Genomic DNA, 23,937 nt, shown 5'->3' on the forward strand with positions numbered 1-23,937 from the left:
CCACACACATTAAAAAAATGGTTTTATGTCGCAGTCAAATTCTGATGCAAATAATCGCAACTTTGTATTACTGGCTGTGTAAATAGGCCTATCGTGGAGCACTCCAACAGTGCGGTTGCAGCGTAGGAAGCGCGTTCCAATATACGACGGCCATGACTACATGTATAAAGTGCTGTGTGGGAGGGATTGGGAAGGGGTACAAAAAATACAGCAATTCTCTACACGCTTCACCCAATGCTTACCAGTACTTGGCCGGCATCTTATAGTTGAAGCCTTCAGGTAAAGCCGACGCGGGACACTTTCACATTGGACCCTGCCAATTTGACCGGAGACTTTCCTCCTTAAATTATTTGCATCAAATACCAAACGTAGCACAGGTCTATTATCTCACTCTTTGTCAATTATCACTGAAAATATCTATGGTGTAAAAAACAGAAGCATACATGTATTTGGTCCTTGTGAAAAAGATCAAACTTGCAAGTACACTGAAGTGATTAGAGCCAGATAATTGCACATTCTTCTTTAATTAAGATTATATTATATTATTTGGCGTTACAAATCTGTTAAGTGTTAAAATATCAATGGCTGAGTGGGCCATTCTTGCATCATTAATTCAGTTTTTTTCTTTGAAAGTTTGCAACTTAGTGCATATTAAAAAGGAATGCTGACAAGTCTTTAAACACCAATTAACATGACCAAACATAGTCACCGGTAATGAATGTCTACAATGAGTGTGAACACAAAAGTCCTGTCCCCTAATGTTTGCACGTACACTGTAGGCCCTACACTATAGTAGTGACTGACCAATAAACATGATTGTGCAAAATATTTGCTGTTTGTACAGTGAGCAAATAATATAATGTTCTCAAATTCAGAGTAAGGGCAGACTAGGCACTCAAGCTAATGCTTTTGCATGTACTCAAAAGTTTTCACAGATTGGACAATGAAAGGCCGAAGATTGGTCATTGCAAAACTATACAAAAGAACGACGTCAAATTTTGCACTTAACCTTGCATAAATATTTGTATATACATTACGTCGTCAGTATGCCTTTTATAATCCTAGAATAAGATAAAATGTTCTTCTGCAATCAAAACCATTTCTGCTTGTATACGTTCCCTATTTCATTTGTTTGCTTTTGTTTCATAAGCCACTTTTCCGGTGGAGTTTCTTTGTAATTGTACAAATTGATTTGATATAATATTGTTAACTCCAGCAAATGAAAGAACAGAAGTAATCTCATTTCCCTCATCATTCCATCGCAAAATCATTTCATTCCTCGTCATTTCAGTGGCAAGTCACACTCTTACTTCTCCCTCTCTTTTTCATTCGTTCGCTCGACGCCAATCATCCTAACCACTGTCCATTTGGCAATAATTTTTTTGCCTCATGAGGGCTCCCTTCACAGTCTTTCCTTCTTCAGAAGGCCAGGGAGAAGGGGAGGGGTGGGGTGGGATCCTCTCCCCTAGTCTGCCTCCTTGTAGTTGGGCTCTGTCGACACAAAGTAGTCATCAAGGCAGAAGTGGAGGAACTCGAAGGTGGGTCGCTGCTGGGGGTCCTTGTGCCAGCACTTCAGCATGATCTCATAGAGGGAGTCGGGACAATGGTGCATCTTGGGCATGCGGTAGCCCAGCTCCACTTGGTCCAAGACCTCTCGGTTCGTCATTCCTAGGAGTGAAAAGGGGAAAAGACACTTGCTCAGAGAACGGTTGAGGTCCGCGTGCAATTGTACCATGGAGCAATTCAATTCCGATGAGAGGAAATGTACAAAAACACTGGAAAACCAGAAATTTTCGAGTGCATGAAACCTTTTGCGAATTTTGCAAGGAGCAAATTTCTGGCTGCACAAAATTTCCACTTCTCCAGTATGTACACCTATCTTTGAGCATCTTGATTGTAGCTTGTTTCTTGTTAGACAAAGTCTACCCTGTACAGGAATACATTCTGCTGCATCAGTGATTACGATCAAATATTAACAACTGCATTATCAAAGGGAGGCACACATATGTGTACAAAGATACCAACTGTTACTTTTTTGCCACATTTTGTACATTTTGCCCAAAATATGGCACATTTCATGGAAAACACCAAAGCTATGCCTTTTCAGCCCTCAGAATACTGCGATGCTGCTTACAAGATTGGCATCCCTGCATATGACTGAAAATCTGAATGATAATCTAGACAGGTGTAAAATGTAACAAAAGCAAACAGAAGAAAGCTGATTACAAATCAATATCATTCATTAGTGGAAAAATGACGGTCCAGCTCAAAACCCCAAAAAAGGTGCAGACCATGATACTCTGTAGAATTGTGACCCTGCACCTCAAAACATACAAAAAGTCACCAGACATGAATTTTTAGTTAAGACCATATTCTGAAAGAGCACACTTTAAGCTTTAAAATGATGTATAACTCAAATCATATGGACTCTCCTAACCTATCTAAATATTGGAAAGAAAGCACAAACTCGGGAAAAGTGTGAACTGAGAAAAGAGGCTCTGAAGTACAGTGTCTATTTAAGAGCTTAATCTTTACCAAACCGCGCTGGCTGTGCGATGAATGGGACAAAAAACAGGAAGTAAACCAGAGTAACAACAATGAAGGGATTATCAGATTAAACTGAAATTAAGCATGCCTCATTAATACATTCTGTCCATAATTAATGCCAACTTTCAAAGCAGTAGCACTATCCTTTCAAAAGTTATTACAGTTGAAAGTGAAGAGTGTGGACAAGGTTTTTCAAAAATGAAAAAGGGATTCTAAAGACACACCTAATCACACTATTCCACCAAAAATGTTCGAAATAAACTGCTAAAAAACACACTTTCCTGCCCGTTTTATGATACCAAATTTTAGCACAATGTAAAAGAAGACCCATTCTTTCAGAAAATATGAAAAAGTCAAGTTCGGCTAGGTTGACCCATTTCACTTATTTTCAGTCCTCACGCAAAATCAGTGCACGTGCGACTTTATGTTCGTTTTGAGGTGCACGGTCACAATTTGTCTTTACTACCAGGCAGAGTACTCTTTTCTGTCAAAATTTGGTGGCTTAGTATAAAACAGGAATTGAAGTAGGAGCAGTTTTTCTGGACAATATTTTTTTTGGACAGGTCTGCTTTCATTGGGGAAACAGAACATGTTTTCATTGATACATCTGAACAGCATAATGGAGTGACAATAATCTTCCAATACTCTTTTCTCCCTTTTCTATGAAACTGCACATCCTTACTCTCTCTCATTTCTATCAGCTTTTGTATGGGTTAGGATGATCCAATTTTAAACCGTTGATGATGGGCTGATTTTGCTACAACATGCATTTCCCATAGACACTTGCCCATGTATACTGGAGACTCGACTTCAATGGGTTAAGTAATTACCTGTAGCATCTCATAGCTTTATGAGCTTAGGCCTACATTTGTATTCTTGTAAACTATGCAGCAAAGTGGAAATCCATGTAGGCCTACTTTTTGTGGGGTTTAGAGCTGGGCAGTCACATATGCTGTGTAACAATTAAATAAACAACAATCAGATGGATTTATAAAGAAATTACAAAATGATGATGATAAAACTTTCAGGACATCATCTGACGTACCAGGATACGGGATGCGGCCAAAGGTGACGATCTCCGTGAGGAGGATACCAAACGACCACACATCTGACTTGATGGTGAACCTGCCATGAAGCGCTGCCTCAGGAGCCGTCCACTTGATGGGGAACTTGGCTCCTGCAGGAATACAAATGAAAAATGTGCCCTTCTTCATATCACAGCCCATATGACAATCTTAGCATGGCAAAAAGAGCGTATTTTCTAAAAAGTGTTTAGGTTTAAAGTTGATGCTGGATTGTTGCTGCTGGTTTGTTTGTTTGTTTGTTTGTTTCTTTCTTTCTTTCTTTATTTGATTGTTTGTTTTTTGGTGTCTGAGGAAAAGCTAAACACTGTTTCAACATTTTATGTTTCTAAAATTACGCTATGGCATTTTGTAACAACATGCTTCAACCACATTTTATGCCATTCTGGGTGGCCTATTGTTTGTTTGAACAACATACAGAATAACTCTTTTAAACATGCTCAAGAATGCACAGATTAGTCGGCTAGACCATTCTTTCATTTCTGAAGAAAAAAAAGCTTTTGAAAAGAGGTTTATGTGATGCACATGTGCATGTACGCAGGGATCAACACTAATTTTTTGCTCTAGGTGCCTGTCTGGGCCTCTAAAATCTACATGGAACATCTGAAATATTGGTGGCCTGCAAAAGCAATGCAGATGCCCGAAATTCAAGGAAATGTAAAAATCCATTTTGAATCTTAGTTGCCTGGTAGGGCCACCAACAGATAACCTTTTTTTGGAAGTTTGGTGGCCCCATATTAACCGCTAGTGGCCCCAGGCTACTAGGCCACAGCTAATCTCGAGCCCAGATGTATGTATGCATGCTTGTATTCTGCCTTGCATGCACATACCAACTGCATGTTTAGATTGACAAGCTACAATTGTATTAGGGGTCTCTGAAATTCTGCCTGCACTAAATGCTGTTTGTGATTTGTAGTCTGTATGTGGACTCCTTCCAACACTGGAACAGCTGCAAGTCTAAATGCTACTATGAAATGTGTTTCACAAACACACCTGATTACCTTCAAAATTATTTTGACATCTGTAAACCATCACCATCTAATAGATTTCACTTCAAATTTAATGTTGGAATTTTTTTTTTCACAATTTTTGCTTCTGGGATTCCTGAAAAAACCAAAGTCGGCCTATAGCCTTAACCATTACATGGCATCCCCATGCTAACTGAGTTTTTTGTAATGTTCTTTAATATGCGAAATAATTTCCCGGAAAACTCACCGACTCTTGCCATGTACTCATCCTCCTCGATGAGTCGCGCCAACCCGAAATCTGCCACCTTGACAATGTTGTTCTCGCCGACCAGGACATTTCGAGCCGCCAGGTCACGATGGACAAAATTCATGGTCTCAAGGTACGCCATACCACTTGCAATCTGTGTTTGATTTATACAGAGCAAGTTGGGGTTAAAACATTTAATAATGCAATCTTTCTGTCATGTCACTTCCTTTAATTACATTGTTCCTCAAAAAAAACCTTTTACTACGCATCTGATGAAACTTATCCCATTGTAACCGAAGCAAGACACTCATTCTTCTCTTCTGGCCATGATTACAAAATGAACTAGAAAAGCACTCAGAGAGCACAGACCTCCACCAAGCCAGCAACTCATTTCCATCCTTACACGCACGCAATTTCCCCAAATAAAAGCCTTTTGTTTCATTTTAAACGTTATTGCGCGGCACCTTGCCCGAGCAGAGCGCACGCTTTATCAATAGTGTACGTACAGTATCTAAACCTCCAGTACGCATAGCTCCAACCCCAAGTTCGTTGACCCTACATATGCCAAAAGATGAAAAATCCTTCAAAAATCTATAAAAATTCCTGGATCACTATCAAAATTGAATGAGGTGTTCCTTGTGTCAATATCGACTTTTCCTGCAAGTTTCATTTTAATCTGTACTCAACTTTTTGAGTTATTTTGCAAACAGACAAACCAACGCTGATGATCACTTAAGCTCCTCCTTCCTTGGCGGAGGTAATAATACATTGACATATATGCCAAAGTGTAATACATCAAATTAATTGATTAACTAGAAAAGCACTCGGAGAGCACAAACCTCCGTCAAGCCAGCAACTCATTTCCAAAAATAGAAATATTTTGTTTACGTCATTGCACGGCGCCTCGCCCAAGCAGAGCACACACTTAAGTGCATGTATGTAAACCTCCAGTACGTGCAGCTTGAACCCCACATTTGTTGACCTTATATGCCAAAAGATGAAAAATCCTTCAAAAATCCATGAAAATTTCTGGATCACTACAAAACTGAATGAGGTGTTCCTTGTGTCAATATTGACTTTTTATGCAAGTTTCATTTACATTTTTCATATACAATTTTTTGAGTTATTTTGCAAAGAGACAAACCAACGCGATCACTTAATCTCCTTCCTTTGCGGAGGTAATTATGGTCAAATTTTTGTATTTGACCTTGACCTATGACCTCTGACATTGACCATGTGCACCCAAAGTTGATAGGCACAGCTTCATCCACTCATGCATACACATGCCACTTTTATTTGGATACCTCAAACAGTGCTGAAGTTATGCTGTTCACAAAATTGCTTACGGACAGACAGACGGAAGGACAGATAGAAATCCAAAAAAACATTTGAATGTCTCTGGTGACGCTTTGTGGCGGAGGCATAAAAATAAATCCAAACACAAAAACGAAGGGTTGCCTCATGAGGTAACTTTTCCCGTAAGTTCAAATCTTTTGCCCCTACCTGAGCACCCATGTCCACATGAGTTGTTAGCTTGGTGTCCTTTCCTGACCCGTCCTTCAGGTAATCCAACAAGCTGCCATTGGACATGAGTTCTGTGACAATGTAGATGGGCTCCTGCATGACAAGGGAAACCAAAGACAGGAAGACATGCAAAGCTTTACTGCTGTTTCGAGAATGCCCCTGAGAGCAAGGACAATGACAACACTAACAGTTAGCAAAGTAATTATCAAAACCTTCGCTTTTCTTCTTCTATCATGCAGACAGAGATTGCACACAAGATGTGTACATGTCACATTTCAGCAAGAAAATGCATTTTCTGACATCTACTTTTGATATGAAATTTCTGAAGTACCGGTGCTTCTCTTTTCTACACAAGCATGTTTATGCTTTTACAGATAATTACGGGAAAGAGAGAATCATATGAAGGATTCAGGATAAAATTTATCACTAATCTTTGGTCTAATGATCAGAATACAAGCAAATTGAGGGGAACCCTTCAGCAAAATACCACTGGCAGTGCAAAATTCCTATCAGGCCATGGTGGTAACGAGAGTTTATGAATTCATAACTTTTGAATGGTTTGTTTGATCTTCCTCAAATTTCACTGATGTGTCTTAATAACATTTTTGCATTCACTCAATTCGCACACAATCTGGTATATACCTTGTAATTGGGCTTAATTCCAGGATTTTGACCATTTTCACATTTAACACACATGTCATCATCTTCTTCCATCATGTCCATAAAGACCAGAAGTAGTGTGGGGATTCATGAAGTGGGTAGGTTGGTCTGGCTCGGAAATATGTGAGAATCCACAATAACAAATTTTGTACAGCTTTATCGACTGCACACACAGCCAAAGACTCTTGACTGGAGTTGACCATTACTAATGAGCATACACTTTGATGTATATTCACTGACAGGCGCTGTTCCCGTTTTTCGAATACACCGTACCACAGTGGGTAACGAATGAAGATCGCTTCAATCCTCAGTATCGCCAGTACCAAGGTGCCATGCGGTGAGCAGCATTTTTAGATGCATTATGGGATAGCCTCTGTTTTGGTTGCATATGTGCACTTGTTAAAAAAAGTCACGCTTCCGTCTTTATCCAGGGGTATTTTCCATTGAAGATTTCTTTGCTTTCCGTTATGTTACCAGTGCACTGAAGCCTTGCAGTGGTGAACCATGACTCTCGTGACCGCAAATGAGTATCAAATAATTAGGAGTTTTAAACTGTTTTTTAGCTTAATCCTAACCAAAGAAAAAAGCAGCAACAAAAGAAAAGCAGACAAAAGTTGCATTGAATCACAGGGGAACTGAGACACGCACAAACTGACTGGAAGTGACAATGCTCAGGAGGAATCCCACAGTGCATTAATTCTGTGACAGGCTCTGCAGTGTGCAGAGAAGCTTTTTGCACATTGGCAATACCGAGAATTGGACCAACCATATCTTCCCACGCCACAGGAAACTTAAACCCTTGGCTTTAGACAGGAAGCAAGTGAACACTGCAGAAACCCTATGAGACATTACAACAACTCAAAGTCAAAGGGTTTATTGTATGTATTCATTGCGCAAAATCTCAAGTTCAAACTTGCAGTAAAGCTGGCTCTGCTCTCATTGAATACTTTGGCTAAATTTGACTCGGAAAATGAACCAACACATAGAGAAATTGGTTCCATGACATACAGTATGCTCCTGCAACAATTGCTCCCATGAAATATCTGCACGCTACGCCGAGCATAAATTCTACCCACCAACATGACCCTATCCCTTATCCTAATCCTCACATCAAACTAAGCCCCAAACCCTGTCACAACCCTAATCCTATGTCCTTGGAGAGAATAAAAACAGAGGAATTGTTGCAGGAGCAAAATGTAGTGTCACCTGACAAATCAGGTACTGTAAAAGTGGATATTTTCCGTGACTAATTTTTCGCGCTCGGCGTGGTAAGAAGGGTTTCGCGTGTTTTTGATTCCGCGGAATCAAGACATTAACTACTGGAACATATGGCAAGCAAAAATATTCATGTGCTTTTATTTTCGCGCTAGTTTCGGGTTGCGCGAAATGCGCGAAAATTTCAACGCAGCGAAAATGTCCACTTTTACAGTACTGGTAATGTTATCATACATATCTGGTTTAACCTAGACTGCAGGAAAAATCTTCACTGTAAAAGAATCTACATGGTGTGTGAAACTACAATAAGTGCTAAGTTACCAAAATGTTCAATTTGAAGGTCATGCCTCTATCAATAAACAGTCTAACTGCCAGCACATTTTATGGAATCTGAGAAATTATGATGAATTCACTGTTCAATGAAATCCTATCTCAAACTGCAAATCAGCTGCCACAATCGAAAGATTGCAATGTAACAAATATGTCTGCCGCCTTGTCGAAACATCCACTTCAGACCGACATGAAACCAAAACCTCAGAGCTCTTTCCCCTAGAACCACTGTTCGGCTGATTGTACCATTGTCATTGACATGTCCCAGCCCAGTATGGATTGCCATACAAATTCTACATGTACACACATGGCACATACATAATGAGGCTCTGTGTATTCTCGTATGGGATGTTATAAAGCTGCCACAGATATGTGCATGTGTGCGTGTTCAATGTTCACAAGGCGCAGTCTGTACACGGGGCATTCTCACAACACGCATTACACTTGCGCTGGCTTACAGCATATGTAAACCTTCTAACACTGCTTTGCTGTGGTTGTGTTGTACGCGTACTTGTCAAGACCTGTATCAGGCCACCATACAGCAGCATTGTTGCAGAACATACCAGTACATGCAGTGGCATAAAACAGCCACAATGTGTAATCTCTTTTGGGATTGACAAGCCCCCCCCCCCCCCCCCCCCCCCTCCATCTGCACACTAAGGTCTTCCACTTAGCACTTTTTGAGTGAGTCATTTCTCAAAGACATAAATTAGACAATAAATGACAAAGGGAAAGACATCTACAGTAAAATGCATCAAACAAACTAAGAATGTTCTTCAAATGTATTCGTTGTCTTTTATCAAACAGTCAAGTTTTTTTCCCCCTTTTAATTATAACTGCTTTTCAACATGTAAACTGCAGTTGGTAGGTTGTAGATCATTGATTGTCACAAAAATGCATATATTAAAAAAAAGAGAAATGAAAGGCCATAAATTTGGCAAAAAGAGATTCAGAAAACAGTATGAGGACAGAGTAGCCTGGCTCATGAAGAATTATTTTGGCTCCATGGATTGAACCAAAGACTCTACATCCTGAGGTCCCTGGTTCAAGCTTCTTTGAAGCAGTCGCAATGCCTCTGGCCAAGGGACTTAATCCTCAGGTGCCGCGGTCTTTGGTGAGTACCTACAGTGTAATTCCATGAGTCCATGTTTATTTAATAGCAATAAATTGCTTCCTAGCTGGTCATAGATGTAATATAAATCTATCAAACACAAGATTAATGGCTCCCCGTTGTTTCATCATCCGTCATCCTGTCTGCCATTTATCTTTGGATACCAGTGGATGTAAGTATGGCACATCAGCTGATGACTAAAAGGGGAATTCCAGTTCAGCTACAATTTAGTTTGGGAAGAAAGAGTAACATGCTGCCTGCAAAACAGTAAAAAAAAATTGATCAAAATCGGATCAAAAGTATAAGGAAAGTATAAAATTTGAACGATTCACTAATCTTTGAAAAAACAGTTTTCAAACAGTTTATTTGAAGAAGCAAATGAGAGAGATTATAGTGCCATCATCTCATATCCACTGACTAATAGAAAAAACAAATGATGAAAATTCAATTTTCTGCCAGAAAAGTATAAAATAGTATATCATTCCTGGCTGAATAACTTCAAAATAGTGATCAGTCAGATATAATGGGATTGGAGAATGTGGCCTAATCATGTTTGAACAAAAAAAAAACCCTGAGAATTTCAAGATTTTGCACAAACTATATGGCAAGTTGTGAGGCAATGACAATTACTATTTGCATATTCATATTGACTGTTCAAGAACTGTTTTACGGAGGAAGAAAAAAAGGAACATTCACACTTCCATAACTTCCCTTATACTAAACTAATTTTGATCAAATCTTCACAATTGTGCCTGAAATTTTTTCTTTTTCTTTCAAATTAAATTTTGACTAGTCTGGGGTTCCCCTTTAAGCTTGCTGAACACGTTGATTCAGCGCAGCACAAGATTGCTGGATTAGTGACGTACCCTATCGGAGCAGATGGCGTAGAGTTGTACAAGCCGCTCATGCCGGACTTTCTTCATGATGTTGGCCTCAGCGAGGAAGGCTTGGGGTGACATCGTCCCCTCCTTCAGGGTCTTGATGGCCACCGGCGTGTTTCCATTCCAAACTCCTATTGGTCAGAAACAGATGGGAAATGGAAGCACTGACCAATCAGATCATAATATAGACCATGACATGATTTTCACAACAAAAGTCAACTCGAACCTGCTTGTACTATTAAACCTGACCTGATTTGAGATACCAATATGGAAGTGAAGAGGGATAGAAGAATGAAGTCAAAGTTCACCAGTCTGCTTCCTTGAGACTACACTGCCAATGCAAAGGGAGAACACCTCTGAACTACATTGACTGCATTGCACAATATATTTGGCATGAAATAAATAGCATGCAACACTTATGATGGACAGAGATATTTGGCACGGCATTGTGTATTCAATCTCGCATGTGTCTGTCACATAGAGTAGGGAGGGCAAACAAATTATCTTTCTGTGCCTTTGTGAATAGGCTCGTGATCCATAAACGAAGTCCAGTCTTATACATGTACCTTCCCAGACTTCTCCAAACTGGCCGTGTCCGAGACGCTTCATCATCCGCAGCGACTCGCGTGGGATCTCCCACCGGTCCTTGCCGAGACCAAAGGTTATGGGGTTCTCCTTGGGACATGCCTTGGTCAGTAGGCAGCACAGTCCATCCACTGAACCTGCAAGCAAGAGCAGAAAGGGTTCATGTCTCGCAAAAATTTGTTCACACCACACAAGCTTTTCACTCTCGATTGATCATTTCACTGTTGCCTTTTTATTCATTATTCATCACAACAGATAATTCTCATGTACACTGTTTACACTATGTGCATGTATTACATTCGAAGGCTTATTTGTATGCTGTGCAAGTATTACGATGCTGATGATGTCATACACATCTATTTTCTCTAGGATGCTGCACACTCTGTACAAAGAAAAAATCAGAAAATTATTACCATTTTTTTTGCCCCCCCCCCAAAAAAAAAAAATTAGTTAACAAATGTAACAATTTCTTCTTTTCTTTCCTGTCATGTTTCTTCTCTCTCTTTCTTTCTTTCTCTCTCTTTCTCTCTCTGTCTCCTGAAGTAGTCAGTATTTGGTCATAAATGTTATACACAATGTCTCTCAGCCATTCTTTATTTTCTGGTTTGCTCTGCATACATCACGATAAAAATGATATAATTCAGAATTTCTTGAATGTACTTCTTCTGACATTGATGGTTGGTTTCAGATGTTTGTAAAATGACTTGACTTGACATATTGGTGATTATGAAAATAGAAATATATGTATGTTCTGCTCAAATGCACAAACCCGCCCAGATCAACTGATACATCGCCAAATGCCACAGTACAAAGACTCTGTACAATCTCAAGCAAAATAAGGGCTGTTTCCTCTACGGGAACTTCAAGAGCACGAAGAAGCCAATCGGCAATTGGCGAAATATCACTTCAAGCGGCTTCATTTCCATTTTCTTTTTATTTGAATAGACATTATTTCCTACTTTGATCAGATGGTTGAAAAGAATTTACACCAGTCTAGACTTGAAATGTCCACAACCTCAACCATCATTGTTTAATACTTTATTACTTTTTTCCCTCAGATTTCCACTATTTTCATTCAAATTGCCATTTCTCACTGAAGTTAGCCACCCCCTTGCAGCTAAAAAGAGAAAACTCTTCTGCACATTCTCTTATCCTCCAAGCTAAACTGAGATGAGGTACCTTTTTCAGGACAAAACCACCAGCCTCCCAATACCCATGTTTTCTTGTGAGCAGGTTTTCAGTTCACAAAATGAATAGGATTATGTTGTTATTCTATACATGCTTATTAAAGGAAAGAGCAATTACTGCTCTATCATCAAACATTTTTGCTGGTAAGCGTGCTACAGATAGATTGGATCTGATGTCACATTTCACTTTGAATACGAAACTAATTTATAACCAACAGCAAGACCCGCGTATAAAGTCTGATATGCGATGGATGTTACACAGTTTCTATCAATCTGTATCATGGAATGGACCTTTCATCACACAGAAATGTACTTGTGCGAAGTCCTGGCAAGCAGCACACGTCCTCTTTGCTGTTGGTTTTTTGTTTTGCTTCTGAAACTATCAAATTAATCATCGGTAATTCAATGTTAATTTATCTTCTTTGCATTATGAAGTGTTTGTTGACTACTGATTCCCCTCAGAACCATCTTTCCTCACGGACACCAGTCCATCCTTTATATGAAGACCCTTACATCCTGTCATACTCTCTAAATTCCCTCCAAATTTACAAACTTTACAAGGTGATTAGACAGATTTGATCAAGCTTGTGTTTAGAATAGATCTCTAAAGTCATAATTCCTCACCCATTGTTATTGTGATATCCAAAGAGCTTTGATGGAACGTTGTGTTTGGCTTGCCTACTCTAGCAGCAACTACTGAACATCAGTTTTACAGCAAGGCTACAACCTCCAGAATGTGAAACAAATTTGAACATTTTAAGCCCGCCGCACACTCTACGACCTTTAATATGACCATCAGACCAGGTCGTACGACCTGGCAACGCACGCTATACGACTGACCGTACAACTAGGCTTACGACTGTTCTGGCTTCAGTACATTTTACCAATGAGTATTAAAGTGCAAGCAGTGTGCACTGCGTGGACTTGCATTTTACTCTATCTTGATTGGCTGAAAGCCTACGACCGGGTTGTGGAAATTCAACATATCAAATCTCAACGACTGGCACTGAGTCGTACGACTGAAACTGGCAAGGTTGGTCTTAAGGTCGTACGACTGGTCAGATCGTACAGCGTGTGGCAGGCTTTAGCCTGACCGGTCCCTTGCTTTCACCTGTCGAACCTGGAATAGCGACAGCATGTGGGCAAGACAAGAGCGGACTTACTCTGATAGTGGCGTACGAGTTCGATCAACGTAGGAAAGATGCTGCGCTGTGTGATGAAGAAACCATGCCCGCCATCCATCTTGCGTATCCTATAGTGTTTGACATGGTCACCCTTGTTAGGGTCAGAGTCCCTTACTGACAGCGAAAATGTGCCTGGAAAACAACAAAGAAATGATAGTAAAGTTATTTATTAAATGACAAATATAAAATTTTGCAACCTTTCCAAATTCATATGGATACACCAACTGCTGTATCACTGTCATCCTTTCCATCTGGGCCTTGGAACAAAGTCTATCTCAGTTGATAGTCACTTTGGCATATTCTGCACTTGCGTATTCATAACGACCTGCAATAAAAGGCATGAAATCACCATCAGTTCTGATTATTTGAGATTTATGTTTCCATGAAAACCCAACAGTCATACCTAGTCTTGCTAGATGTAGATGTATGAGTCATTTAATTATCACAACACGTTACACCTACTGCCTCTAGCAACATGACTGGTTCATTGTTGATCAAAATAGCAACTTGTGAGATAGTTTGGTCTCATACTCCGACCATCATGGCTAGATTGATCTGTAATATAAAGTAGACTTCATATGGTAACAAGAACCCCAAGACATTCCGTGAAAACAGAAGTTAGGTTCACACGCTGTTCCTAAACTTAAAGTTTAGGTCGAAAACTTAACTCTCAATGATTAGCTTGTAGTTTAGCAATGTGTGGATGCACTCGAAAGTTTACTTATTAGCAATCTGAAAGTTTAGTCAATGATTAGAACCACGGGACATCTTTGGGTCTACACTCTCTCCACGAGCCACTGGGGGTACCCACTCGTAGTTTCGTTCCTTGTGGACACAATATTCAATGAGCTTGTGAGTTAGCGTGAACCTCGCTTCTTGTTTGTATCCAGGTCAACCTCCAGCTGCGCTATTTTGTATGGGCATGAGGTCATCTAGCAAAGACTCTGCACTTCTGGTGTAATCGTCGCATTGGATTCACTCGGAAGTTGTAACTTAAAGTTTAGGTGTGCGTGTGAACCCGCGTTGTGAATTCACGAGTGGAGCTAATCAACGACGGTTATTATTCGACCTAAACTTCAAGTTTGGCAACTGCGTGTGAATCTAACTGGAGTGAAAGGGAATCCCAGAATGACTCTGTTTCACCACATAAGTTTCAAACCTTGAGAGGCGGAATGTGATATGTGGCTATTCTAATATCATTTGGAATCATTTGAGAAACTCCTGACTCTTTCTCTCAACAGATATTTCCAAATGAAACAAATTATTCTCAAAATAAATTTCTCTCTTACTATTTCTTTTTCTCAATGATTATGATATATCAAATATGAATACTTTCTTTATGAAAAATAATCATTCTCAAAATAGATTTCACTCTTACTATTTTTTCTCTCGATATATATCAAATATCAATAACATACATTGTACTTATTCAAGAAGTAGGCCTACATAAACTTGAAGGCACAATAGTAGATTAAGCACAACAAATGTATGCATAATGAGCACCAGTGCAGTTGTACTCAACCTAGGCTACAGGCTCAGGTAAAATAGAATTGCAAAGGGGGCAAATTAGGCATTTGGAGTGTACATTGGCTAGAAAGAGAGAGCATGTGTACCTTTGCTATACAGCAATAATGCATACTTATAACACTGATTTGTCTAGGCTAGACATGATTCAGTTCAACTCTGTGTAACACAGGATTTTCTGTGAAAGAAGAGTTCACAATCTTTAACTGTAATAAAATCAATTTATGACACGTGGTACTAATGCAACCAATCATAACTCTTGTTTAATATGCGACATGAATACACACGCAAAATAAATATACATAATTTTATACAAAATTAATATATTATGCATGAATATACTCAAAGCATGATGGCACAAGTTTAATGTGGCATGCCTTGATGCCAGCAAAACATGTTTGTTTGTTGTTGTTTTTTATACCGTCTCCATGAAGGAAAAGCAATAGCTCACTGTTACAGTCTGATGCAACAAGAAAAAAAAAAGGAAGAGAATGCACACAACTGACACTGACAAAAATTTCAAGACGTAGGTGAGTCATGAAAATGGATTTACGTCATGTGTTTCTGGACTTTTCATTTTGTCTTGAATTTGTTTCTTGGATATATATGAGTAATTCATGAAGATATGGCGTCACTATAAAAAACAACAACCATGGCTATTAGTGAGTAGCATAAACATAAGACTAACAGTAACTCTATATGCGTACACGTAGGTTTTCATCACATTTTCTTCCGCGTAAAAAGGAAATAAAGAACAACAATATGTACATTGAAAGCATAGACTTGGTTGATGGATCTTAATGAGAGGATCATCTTTCAATTGGCTAAATTTCATACTGTATACTACATTCCGTTTTTGTTTTTTCTTAGTAACTCTCACCAATGGTGTGAGGTATCATACAGAACTGCATTTGATATACAACACTGACTACAGGGAGGAGGCTGTATTATTATAAATTGCAACTGTAAACCAGGAAATCAAAACCAATGTAGAACTCAACAACTACACTTCTAGAATGAGAGATCATGGGACATGCTGTAGGCAGGTGGGGAGTTTTGCTCATGTTAGAAATGTAGTGCAATTTAATATATCAACGGCTCTTTAGCCCTTTGACCCCTGAGCTGTCAAAGATCACCACTCATCCTCCTGGGGCTGTCTTTAGGTAGTGAATATGTCTTCATGTTCAGTGCATGCTTGTAGCATAACGATAAACATAACAAACAAAACATAACAAGTTAGAAGAGTTTGATGGTAAAACAGACTAAGTGCCAATTTGACAAAAATTGAAGTACAATGTACGCCCATCATCAGATGGAGCAAAATAAAACATTTCCAGTGATGCATCACTTGCTATTAAATAGCAAAGAATATTCTTGAAGTTATGATTGAAAATATCCCATATACTTCTATAATTTTCTATGTTTTTTTTAGCAGCTTTAATCACAAATATCTCAATTTAACATAAATGGAGTTAACTCCTATTGCAATGATCTTTATTTCTTCTTTGCCTGATTTAAATCATTCCTCTGCCAGTCCTCCCTGTCATTCAATCTTCATACAGAATTCATGATTATTTTGTCTTGGCCCACTTAAAAGTGTGTGTATTTTTTTTTTTACTCATTCTTTGAATTAAGGCAGAGGCTGACATGGTTGATCAAGTCTCTAGTTGCAAGGGGAAGGGAAAGCAACAAGAATAGTGACAGGGAAATTAATTTTGGACCCCACGTTCTGGCTCTGTCATGCAAGATTTTACAGAGCTGTAGAGTCTTAGATCTCGTGTATAGGGAATCCCACATTACCACATACTTTCAAAGAAATATAACATACATTTTGAACAATACATGTCTATAAGGTCTTGTATTTCCTTTGTTTATCTACTGTCTTTTAAGCTTCCACTTTCTCTCCCCCCCCCCCATTAATTTCTGTATTTTCCTGCATGTGGTACATCCAGAGCACACTCTCTTTTTATCCCACTTTTTGTTTCCAACAAGCAGCAAAGGTTTCCTTAGTTTTCCCCCATTGTTTGTTTGTTTGTCTGTTGTTTGTTTGTTTTGTTTTGTTTTTGTTTTTGTTTTATTTTTTTTATTTTTTTTTTTTGGCGTGGGGGGGGGGGGGGGGGGGGGAGGGTTCTATTTTGAGGGGACTGCAGTATAGACAAGCTATTAACCCATTGAGGACGGACTGATTTTGCTACAACACGCATTTCCCATAGACACCTGCCCGAGTATACTCGGGACTCGTCCTCAATGGGTTAAAGCTTTTTAGTAGTCCCCTCCATTTCCAACAGGCAGGGGAGGGGTTAGGGTGGGGGAAGTTACCTGGATTTGCCTCTCCATCTCTGACGATGAATGTACCCCTCGGGAGATTCAGTCCCATCAACTTCTTCTCCGCATCTTTGCGGCCAATCCTGCCAAAGTACCATCTAATTAAATACAAAGAGACAAATAAAGAATAAAATGACACAGATTGTCAGAGATAAACATTCAGCTGAGTGGGCGGAGGGGGAAGGAACCTTATCTTATAAATCATATAAAACCGATGCATATCTTTACTGCTTCGTTTATTTCATAATACAATATTTTGACTTGTACCATGCAGAAACAATAAATGAAAGACAAACTTAAAGTATACAGTAAGTCATATCTCTTGAGAGCATATCTTGAGAATTGGGATTCTTGACAACATGACACAGCAAAAAACAATATACATTGTAGTCATTTTGTTCTGCAAAAGGCAATCTTAAATGGAACTAAACAGAATGCCCCCTCCCCCCCCCCCCAAAAAAAAGAAGAAATACAATTGGATTTCTGCATTGATAACTTTCATAAATATGATTAAACTGTCTGAATGCTATTTCAAGGTCTAAAAATACATCTTACCTATATTTTGCACACACACACACAAAATCTGATTTGGTTTAATGGTCACTGAGAAATGTGGATAATTGTAAAGCATGTCATAGGCATGTATCTTCCAAGTTTAGCACTTGGATAATCTGCATATGTATGTGAACACAATGAACAGAACTTGGAGGGAAGGGATTTCTGACATGCTCTACAACTGTCATCATAGTTTTTCTTTTGACCACTGAAGCAAATTGGATGGGGTTTCCTGTGAGATGTGGGCAATTATTTCATACCCTGAAATGGATTTGGATTGATTCGTTATTTTTAAAGTTATCATTGCAGAGGGTCCCATTTTTGTTTTTTGTTTTTGGACATAAGTCTGTACGGTATTACAGAAACTGTATTTTTACTTTTGCAACTCTTTCAGGTGCCAATCATACCACCTCTTGAAAGAGTCAGAGAGATGATGCTAACCAATTCATTCATGATGTCGACTCTTGGTACAAACAACTGACTATAAAACAGAAGTCACTGACATACATTACACTGCACAAACAAATTGAAAATCCTGTATTTAAAGTTTTATAGGGAATGGTATGTTGAGAAATGTTTCCTGCAATATAGATAGCAGTAGAAAGAAAAAAAAGAGAGGAAAAGTGAGATGGGAGGGATAGTTGACAAAAATTTCCCTTCAGCATTAAAACAAACAAGGAAATGATGATCACACCAGAGACATACAGCCTGAATAGGGAAGCAGAGCAGTTCAACCACAGTTTGCAGTCCTCTGGGATGCCTCCTTGTGTAAAGTACAATATCCCGCTAGGAGTATGATCCCTTCATTTTATATGTTTCAAGAGATAAAATCCGTTTGACATTGATCAGTAACCCTGGACATTGCCCCCTTCACCTCTGGTAATGCACACACGAGGTACATTCTGTACATGTACATATTTCACAACCATCATACCAAAGTATGGTACACTGTATATTATTCCAAAGTAGTTTTGAATACTCTGAGCTGAAATTCAACATTTCCAGTTGTTGAGTGAAGCTTTCCTCTCACATAACAAGTTCAGTTCTTCACTCATTATCATTTGAACATGTAGTAAATTTTCAATTCATTCCATTTCCCTGCCAAATCCATGTTTCCTCCAAATATTTTTGACTGATGCACATAAAACTCTTGACCCTGAACATTAACTCAATCATTTCATATTGTAATGATTATAATCGTCTTTTTACGAGTCATATGTGCAATTGTACGTGTATAATCATGCCATTCTTGAAAATTTTTATCGTCAACTTTTACAATTCTCAAATCATTTCTTTTTTTAATGATTAAATACAACCATCTGAGCCAAGCCTCTTGACACAGTAACATTTGGATTTCTGTGATTCAGTTTCCTTGTCTTGCTCCAATTACGGAGAGTATTAAAGTATGTTGTAACTCCATACTCTAATACTCATTGTCTGTATGTGTTTGTTCTTGTGTATATCGGATCTGTCTGTCTGTCTCTGTGTATGTTTGTTCTTGTGTCTGTGTATGTGCCGCTCTCTCTGTCCGTCTCCCAATATCCTTCTCCGTCTTGCATGTCTCTTTTCGCATCTCTACCATTGCCCCCATATTTGGAGCCATGACTAATCAACCGTGCGCTTTCCGCCATAAAATGCTGTATGTTTTTCTCATCACGCCCAACCCCGGAACACTCAAAAATTAGAATGACATGTGCGGCAAGAAGTGAAGTGACTTTGATACGCAGCCTGAGTGAGCATATAGAGTATGCACCGGGGCAGACACCGGGAAGAGAACATTGTCGCGCCACAAAATTCATACGAAAATCATGACAGCGAGTACAGATGTACTTTCCAGGTATACACATGTACTTCTTCCCACTTGAACCACAACTTGCTTTAATACACAGTGTAACACTGAGAAATAGTTACCACTGCCTACGACGATGCAATTGTAAAGATGTTTTCTTTCCCTTTTCAAGGAACAGAATGTGATACAAGTCCAAAACTATTGGCAAGGTGCTCCGGAAACCCTAGCCCGGTGAAAATGAAAGTCCGGCTAGCGTTTGGAGCAATGAGGAAAAGATGTCTGCCTGATTGAGCATGCAAAAAGTTTGAAGTCACCTTTTTTTCACTTTTTTCCCCTACAAACCCCCAAGGTCAACCATAGAGAAGCCTAAAGATAATGACTGTTTAGTGATGTCACATGCTTTGTTTTCATTTCAGCAACTTTCACTTACATGAAGACCCGTAACGAATGAAAAGAAACACCAACACTTGATTTAGCTAAGTTTGTGCACTCCAATGACTGTGTTTCAGTGCGGAGATCAATGTGTGCTGTTTATTCAAGTGATTTTTGTTACTACACCCTTATGAAAGGGATTTTCTTTCATTTTCTTATAATGTATTTGGGACATTCTTTTCAAAGAGGTAAAACTTATGTACGGGTGAATGTTCTGCAGCAAGATGAAAATCTACTTGCCCATCCGAGCAAGAGGTAAAAAATAGTTACTACAATGTAGTACGCTGTATTAGTCCTCTGGAGGCTATGAAATTATTTTTTACTCTTCTAGCGGAATAGAGACTTTGAAATAAGAACACATTACATTGTACTTTCACAATGAATGCCAGTTCTGATCTTTATTGTCATAGGATCCTTTGAGAACAGGGAATAGTATCACTTTTGTAATAAGATACATAACTTTTTATTAATTGAAGACATGCAATATATTGTGCAGAGTACAATGACCTACAATTGTACATTTAGCATACAACAACTGTATATTGCACATACCATTTTAAAATATAAAAGCCATGCCCAGGACTGCTACATAGAGTCAACACAGATATTTTGTTCAAATGAATCTCATTCTTAAAAAAACACTTTAAAGGGATAGTACAGTTTTGGTTGAGATGAGAAATAGGCTTTCGAATTTTTGCAAGATACCAAGAAAACACTTATGATATAGCACAGAGCATACCACTTTAAGAGGAATTCAAAGTTTATTTGATGAAAATCGGGTTTGGAATAACTGAAACATCCAAAAACAAAGTAAAACAAAGCGATCGTTACAAAGTGTGGGTCCCACACTTTATTAGAATCATTCTTTTTTGGATATCTCAGCCATTTCAAAACCAATTTTTATCAAATAAACGTTGAATTCCTCATAAAATTGCATGCTCTTTCATATTTCATATGAGATTTCTCATTATCTCACCTAAAAATGTTAGAAACCTGAAATTAGGTCTCAACCAGAACTGTACGATCCCTTTAAAGGAAAATTCCACCTTGAAACAGTGACTAGACACAGGCAAATTAGAGTAGCATCTGATGACAGTGAAAGTTTGAGCATTTATTTGAAACAAAACAGAAATACATGTAATGATGATTCTTTTAAAGTTGTGATTAATCAACAAATTAGAAATTGTGTGATGTCACACACCAGCACACCGCCCATTAACTCCGTAATGTAAAGTAAGAAATTTTGATGTTTCTATTATCTAAAGTCCCAATTGTACACACTCCCATTAACACAATCACTGTAAATATATTTTTTTTCTCTAATCCCCTGCATCTTTAAAGAAAACAAAATGTATTCTGTCACTAATGACAAAAAAGAAAGAAATTTTATGGAATCAATGCACAGGGCAAGTGAAAGTGAGCTCCTACATGTATGCTGCACCATGGAGTTGAACATTAATATTCTGTGCATGATTGGCAACATGTCAACAACAAAAAAATCATCTATATAGCTTTCATAGTTTTGATCAGAATTTGCTCAAACTTTCACTGTCTTCTAATATATTGTTCTTGTTTGAATCATGCATGCTAATTTTCGTTGATATGGCTTTTGATATGTACTTTCATCTCAAAAACACAAGGGAAGGGGGGGGGGGGGTAATTGCACTGACTGCAGTCAAGGACATCATGGAAACAATGAAACTCAGATTTCAACAGCGATGTCCACAATGGTCTCAGTGTTGTGAGTGGGGTACATGTTGTAGTTTCACTTTTGTCTCCACAAAAAAAAAAATTGCCAGAGCATCAAATAATGTCATGGTTGACGACTTCGGACAGACAGCCATGTTGGTGTGAAACTGTGCAGATGACTACTCGTCGGACTTCATCATAGTCATTCATCTCTGTCAGTACTAGGATAAAAGACCCTGAAGGATGGTGAGACCATAGTTTGCTGACACAAACCTTTGTCGGTCATATATCTTTGGAAATCCCCATAACCAATTGTACTGTAATACTGTAATAGAGAGGTGAAATCAAGGGTTGCACTAAAATAGTCATTCATGATCGGGTCTTGCAGAAAAACTCTGGATGACGCATTGATTTAAAAAGAAAAAATATCAGGAAATTAACAAATTCAAATATTTGTTGTCTGTATGATAGTTGGTATCTTGTGCAGTCCATTGTGCTGTACCTCATCCTTTATAAAAAATAACAACACAAACTTAAACAATAGAATTACTTTGAAACAAAAGGGAAAGTTAACTTGACAGATTAGTGAGAATTTCCTCAAAGTTTCCAGAGGATTTAGATGCCGATTTCCCCATCAGACAGAGTAGCTAGAATCACAGTTGACAAATGCGTGCAAACAGATCAGTGAAAATTCTCTGGAAGTTTCATGGCTTAAAAAAAAAAGAGAGAGTAATATTTCAAAAGTCAAGACAAAACAGAAAACAAAAACATGGTAACGAGATGCCACGAATAGCTAAAAATAGAAATCGTGGTCACTTTCTTAGACATTTCTGAAATAAACTTCCTTAGCTGTATTTTCAAAGAGGAGGAGAGTTTTGTTGCTGTTGTTTTTACATTGAAATGCAATGGAGGAACCATTCATTTCTTGTAAATAACATAATGAATAATCCCACACTAAAGCTGCATTGAGGATAGGTGGGTATTTGTACATGTGCAACATTGGAGTGACATTTAATGCACAAACCCACAAAAAGAAAGAACATGCATTCAGATGCCTTCATCATTTAGATTCTATCATAAAACAGGATGGGTCTAAAATAGTTTAACATTTTTGAGGAGCACTGAGAATGCCAAGCACTACATCTGGTGATTACATGACAGATCAATTGTACAGTTAACTGGTTTTATTATGCAAACATAACACTTCTCAATTACATACACTAAATCTTGTTTTTACTTCCTTTTGTATACGTACAATTTTTTGTAGTATAAGAATAAGAGTCTCCTCTATAGGGTACACAATATGCACTTCTTGCTTTGTCATATTTTGCATTCTGCAAATGTAAAGTACATAATGCCTAGAAACAAAAAAAAAAAAAACCAAAAAAGACTAAATGGCAAAAAGCTCTGCCAGTAAAAGGCCATCGTTTGGGCATCACCAGAGAGAAACAAACAAAATTTGATAGCTCCAATCAACGACCACTTCCATTATCCAAATGAAATCCTTTTTCTCCTTCCACACTTTCAATTCCAGTTCATAAGCTAAAAACTTCCAGATGACTTTCACATTTTCCTCCCCCATCCCCCTCCCTGCTTTTGTCCGACAGCCGAGGGACAGAGTCTAATTTTCAGCTCCACCGCTGTTGCTTCACTTCAATTCAGTGCATACTCAGCTGTCTATTCTGTTTTTCTGTTACAAAGGGGAAATTTCTTCAAAACACATTTGAATACAGAAAATGCAGGGAGATTTGATAATGAAACACAAGGGGAAAATTTGACGGAAATCTGACAATGTGTTCAAAAGTTCTGAATTATTCAAGTTTTCTCAATGAAAAAAAAAATCCTCTTACAATTCATGATGTCATCAATACAGTACAATGACCAAAAGAAAATAAGAACTTTAAAAATCTTGATTTTTGTAGTAACATGAACAAGTTCCTCTGACCTGTCATCAATAAAGTGATCTTGTAAATTCTATTTTCCATGCCTATATCAGGTGATTAAATGTAGGGATAGTGCAGCTCTTTTGGTGCCATTGAGCCATGATATTTGTGAAATTTCTGCTACTGTGACATCAAAAATTGTTTTATAGCTGTTTGGAA

The 23,937-nt window shown here is 38.4% G+C and overlaps 1 protein-coding gene across 1 annotated transcript; it reads right to left on the reverse strand.

Moving 5' to 3' along the window:
• Window positions 1-916: 916 nt before the first annotated feature.
• LOC139736813 (tyrosine-protein kinase Fyn-like) lies at window positions 917-17,468 on the reverse strand (the record flags this gene model as incomplete). The annotated part of the gene is made up of 8 exons (XM_071647475.1): window positions 917-1,668; window positions 3,593-3,724; window positions 4,845-4,998; window positions 6,348-6,461; window positions 10,551-10,696; window positions 11,132-11,287; window positions 13,501-13,653; window positions 17,365-17,468. Coding segments are annotated over 8 exons (1,162 nt in total), but the record flags the coding sequence as incomplete, so codon positions are not given.
• Between the last annotated feature and the right edge of the window lie 6,469 nt (window positions 17,469-23,937).

Source organism: Diadema antillarum, unplaced genomic scaffold (genome assembly GCF_040938485.1).
Source record: "Diadema antillarum isolate AM-2024a unplaced genomic scaffold, OU_Dant_1.0 seq00000663_RagTag, whole genome shotgun sequence".
NCBI classification, from domain to species: Eukaryota; Metazoa; Echinodermata; class Echinoidea; order Diadematoida; family Diadematidae; genus Diadema; species Diadema antillarum.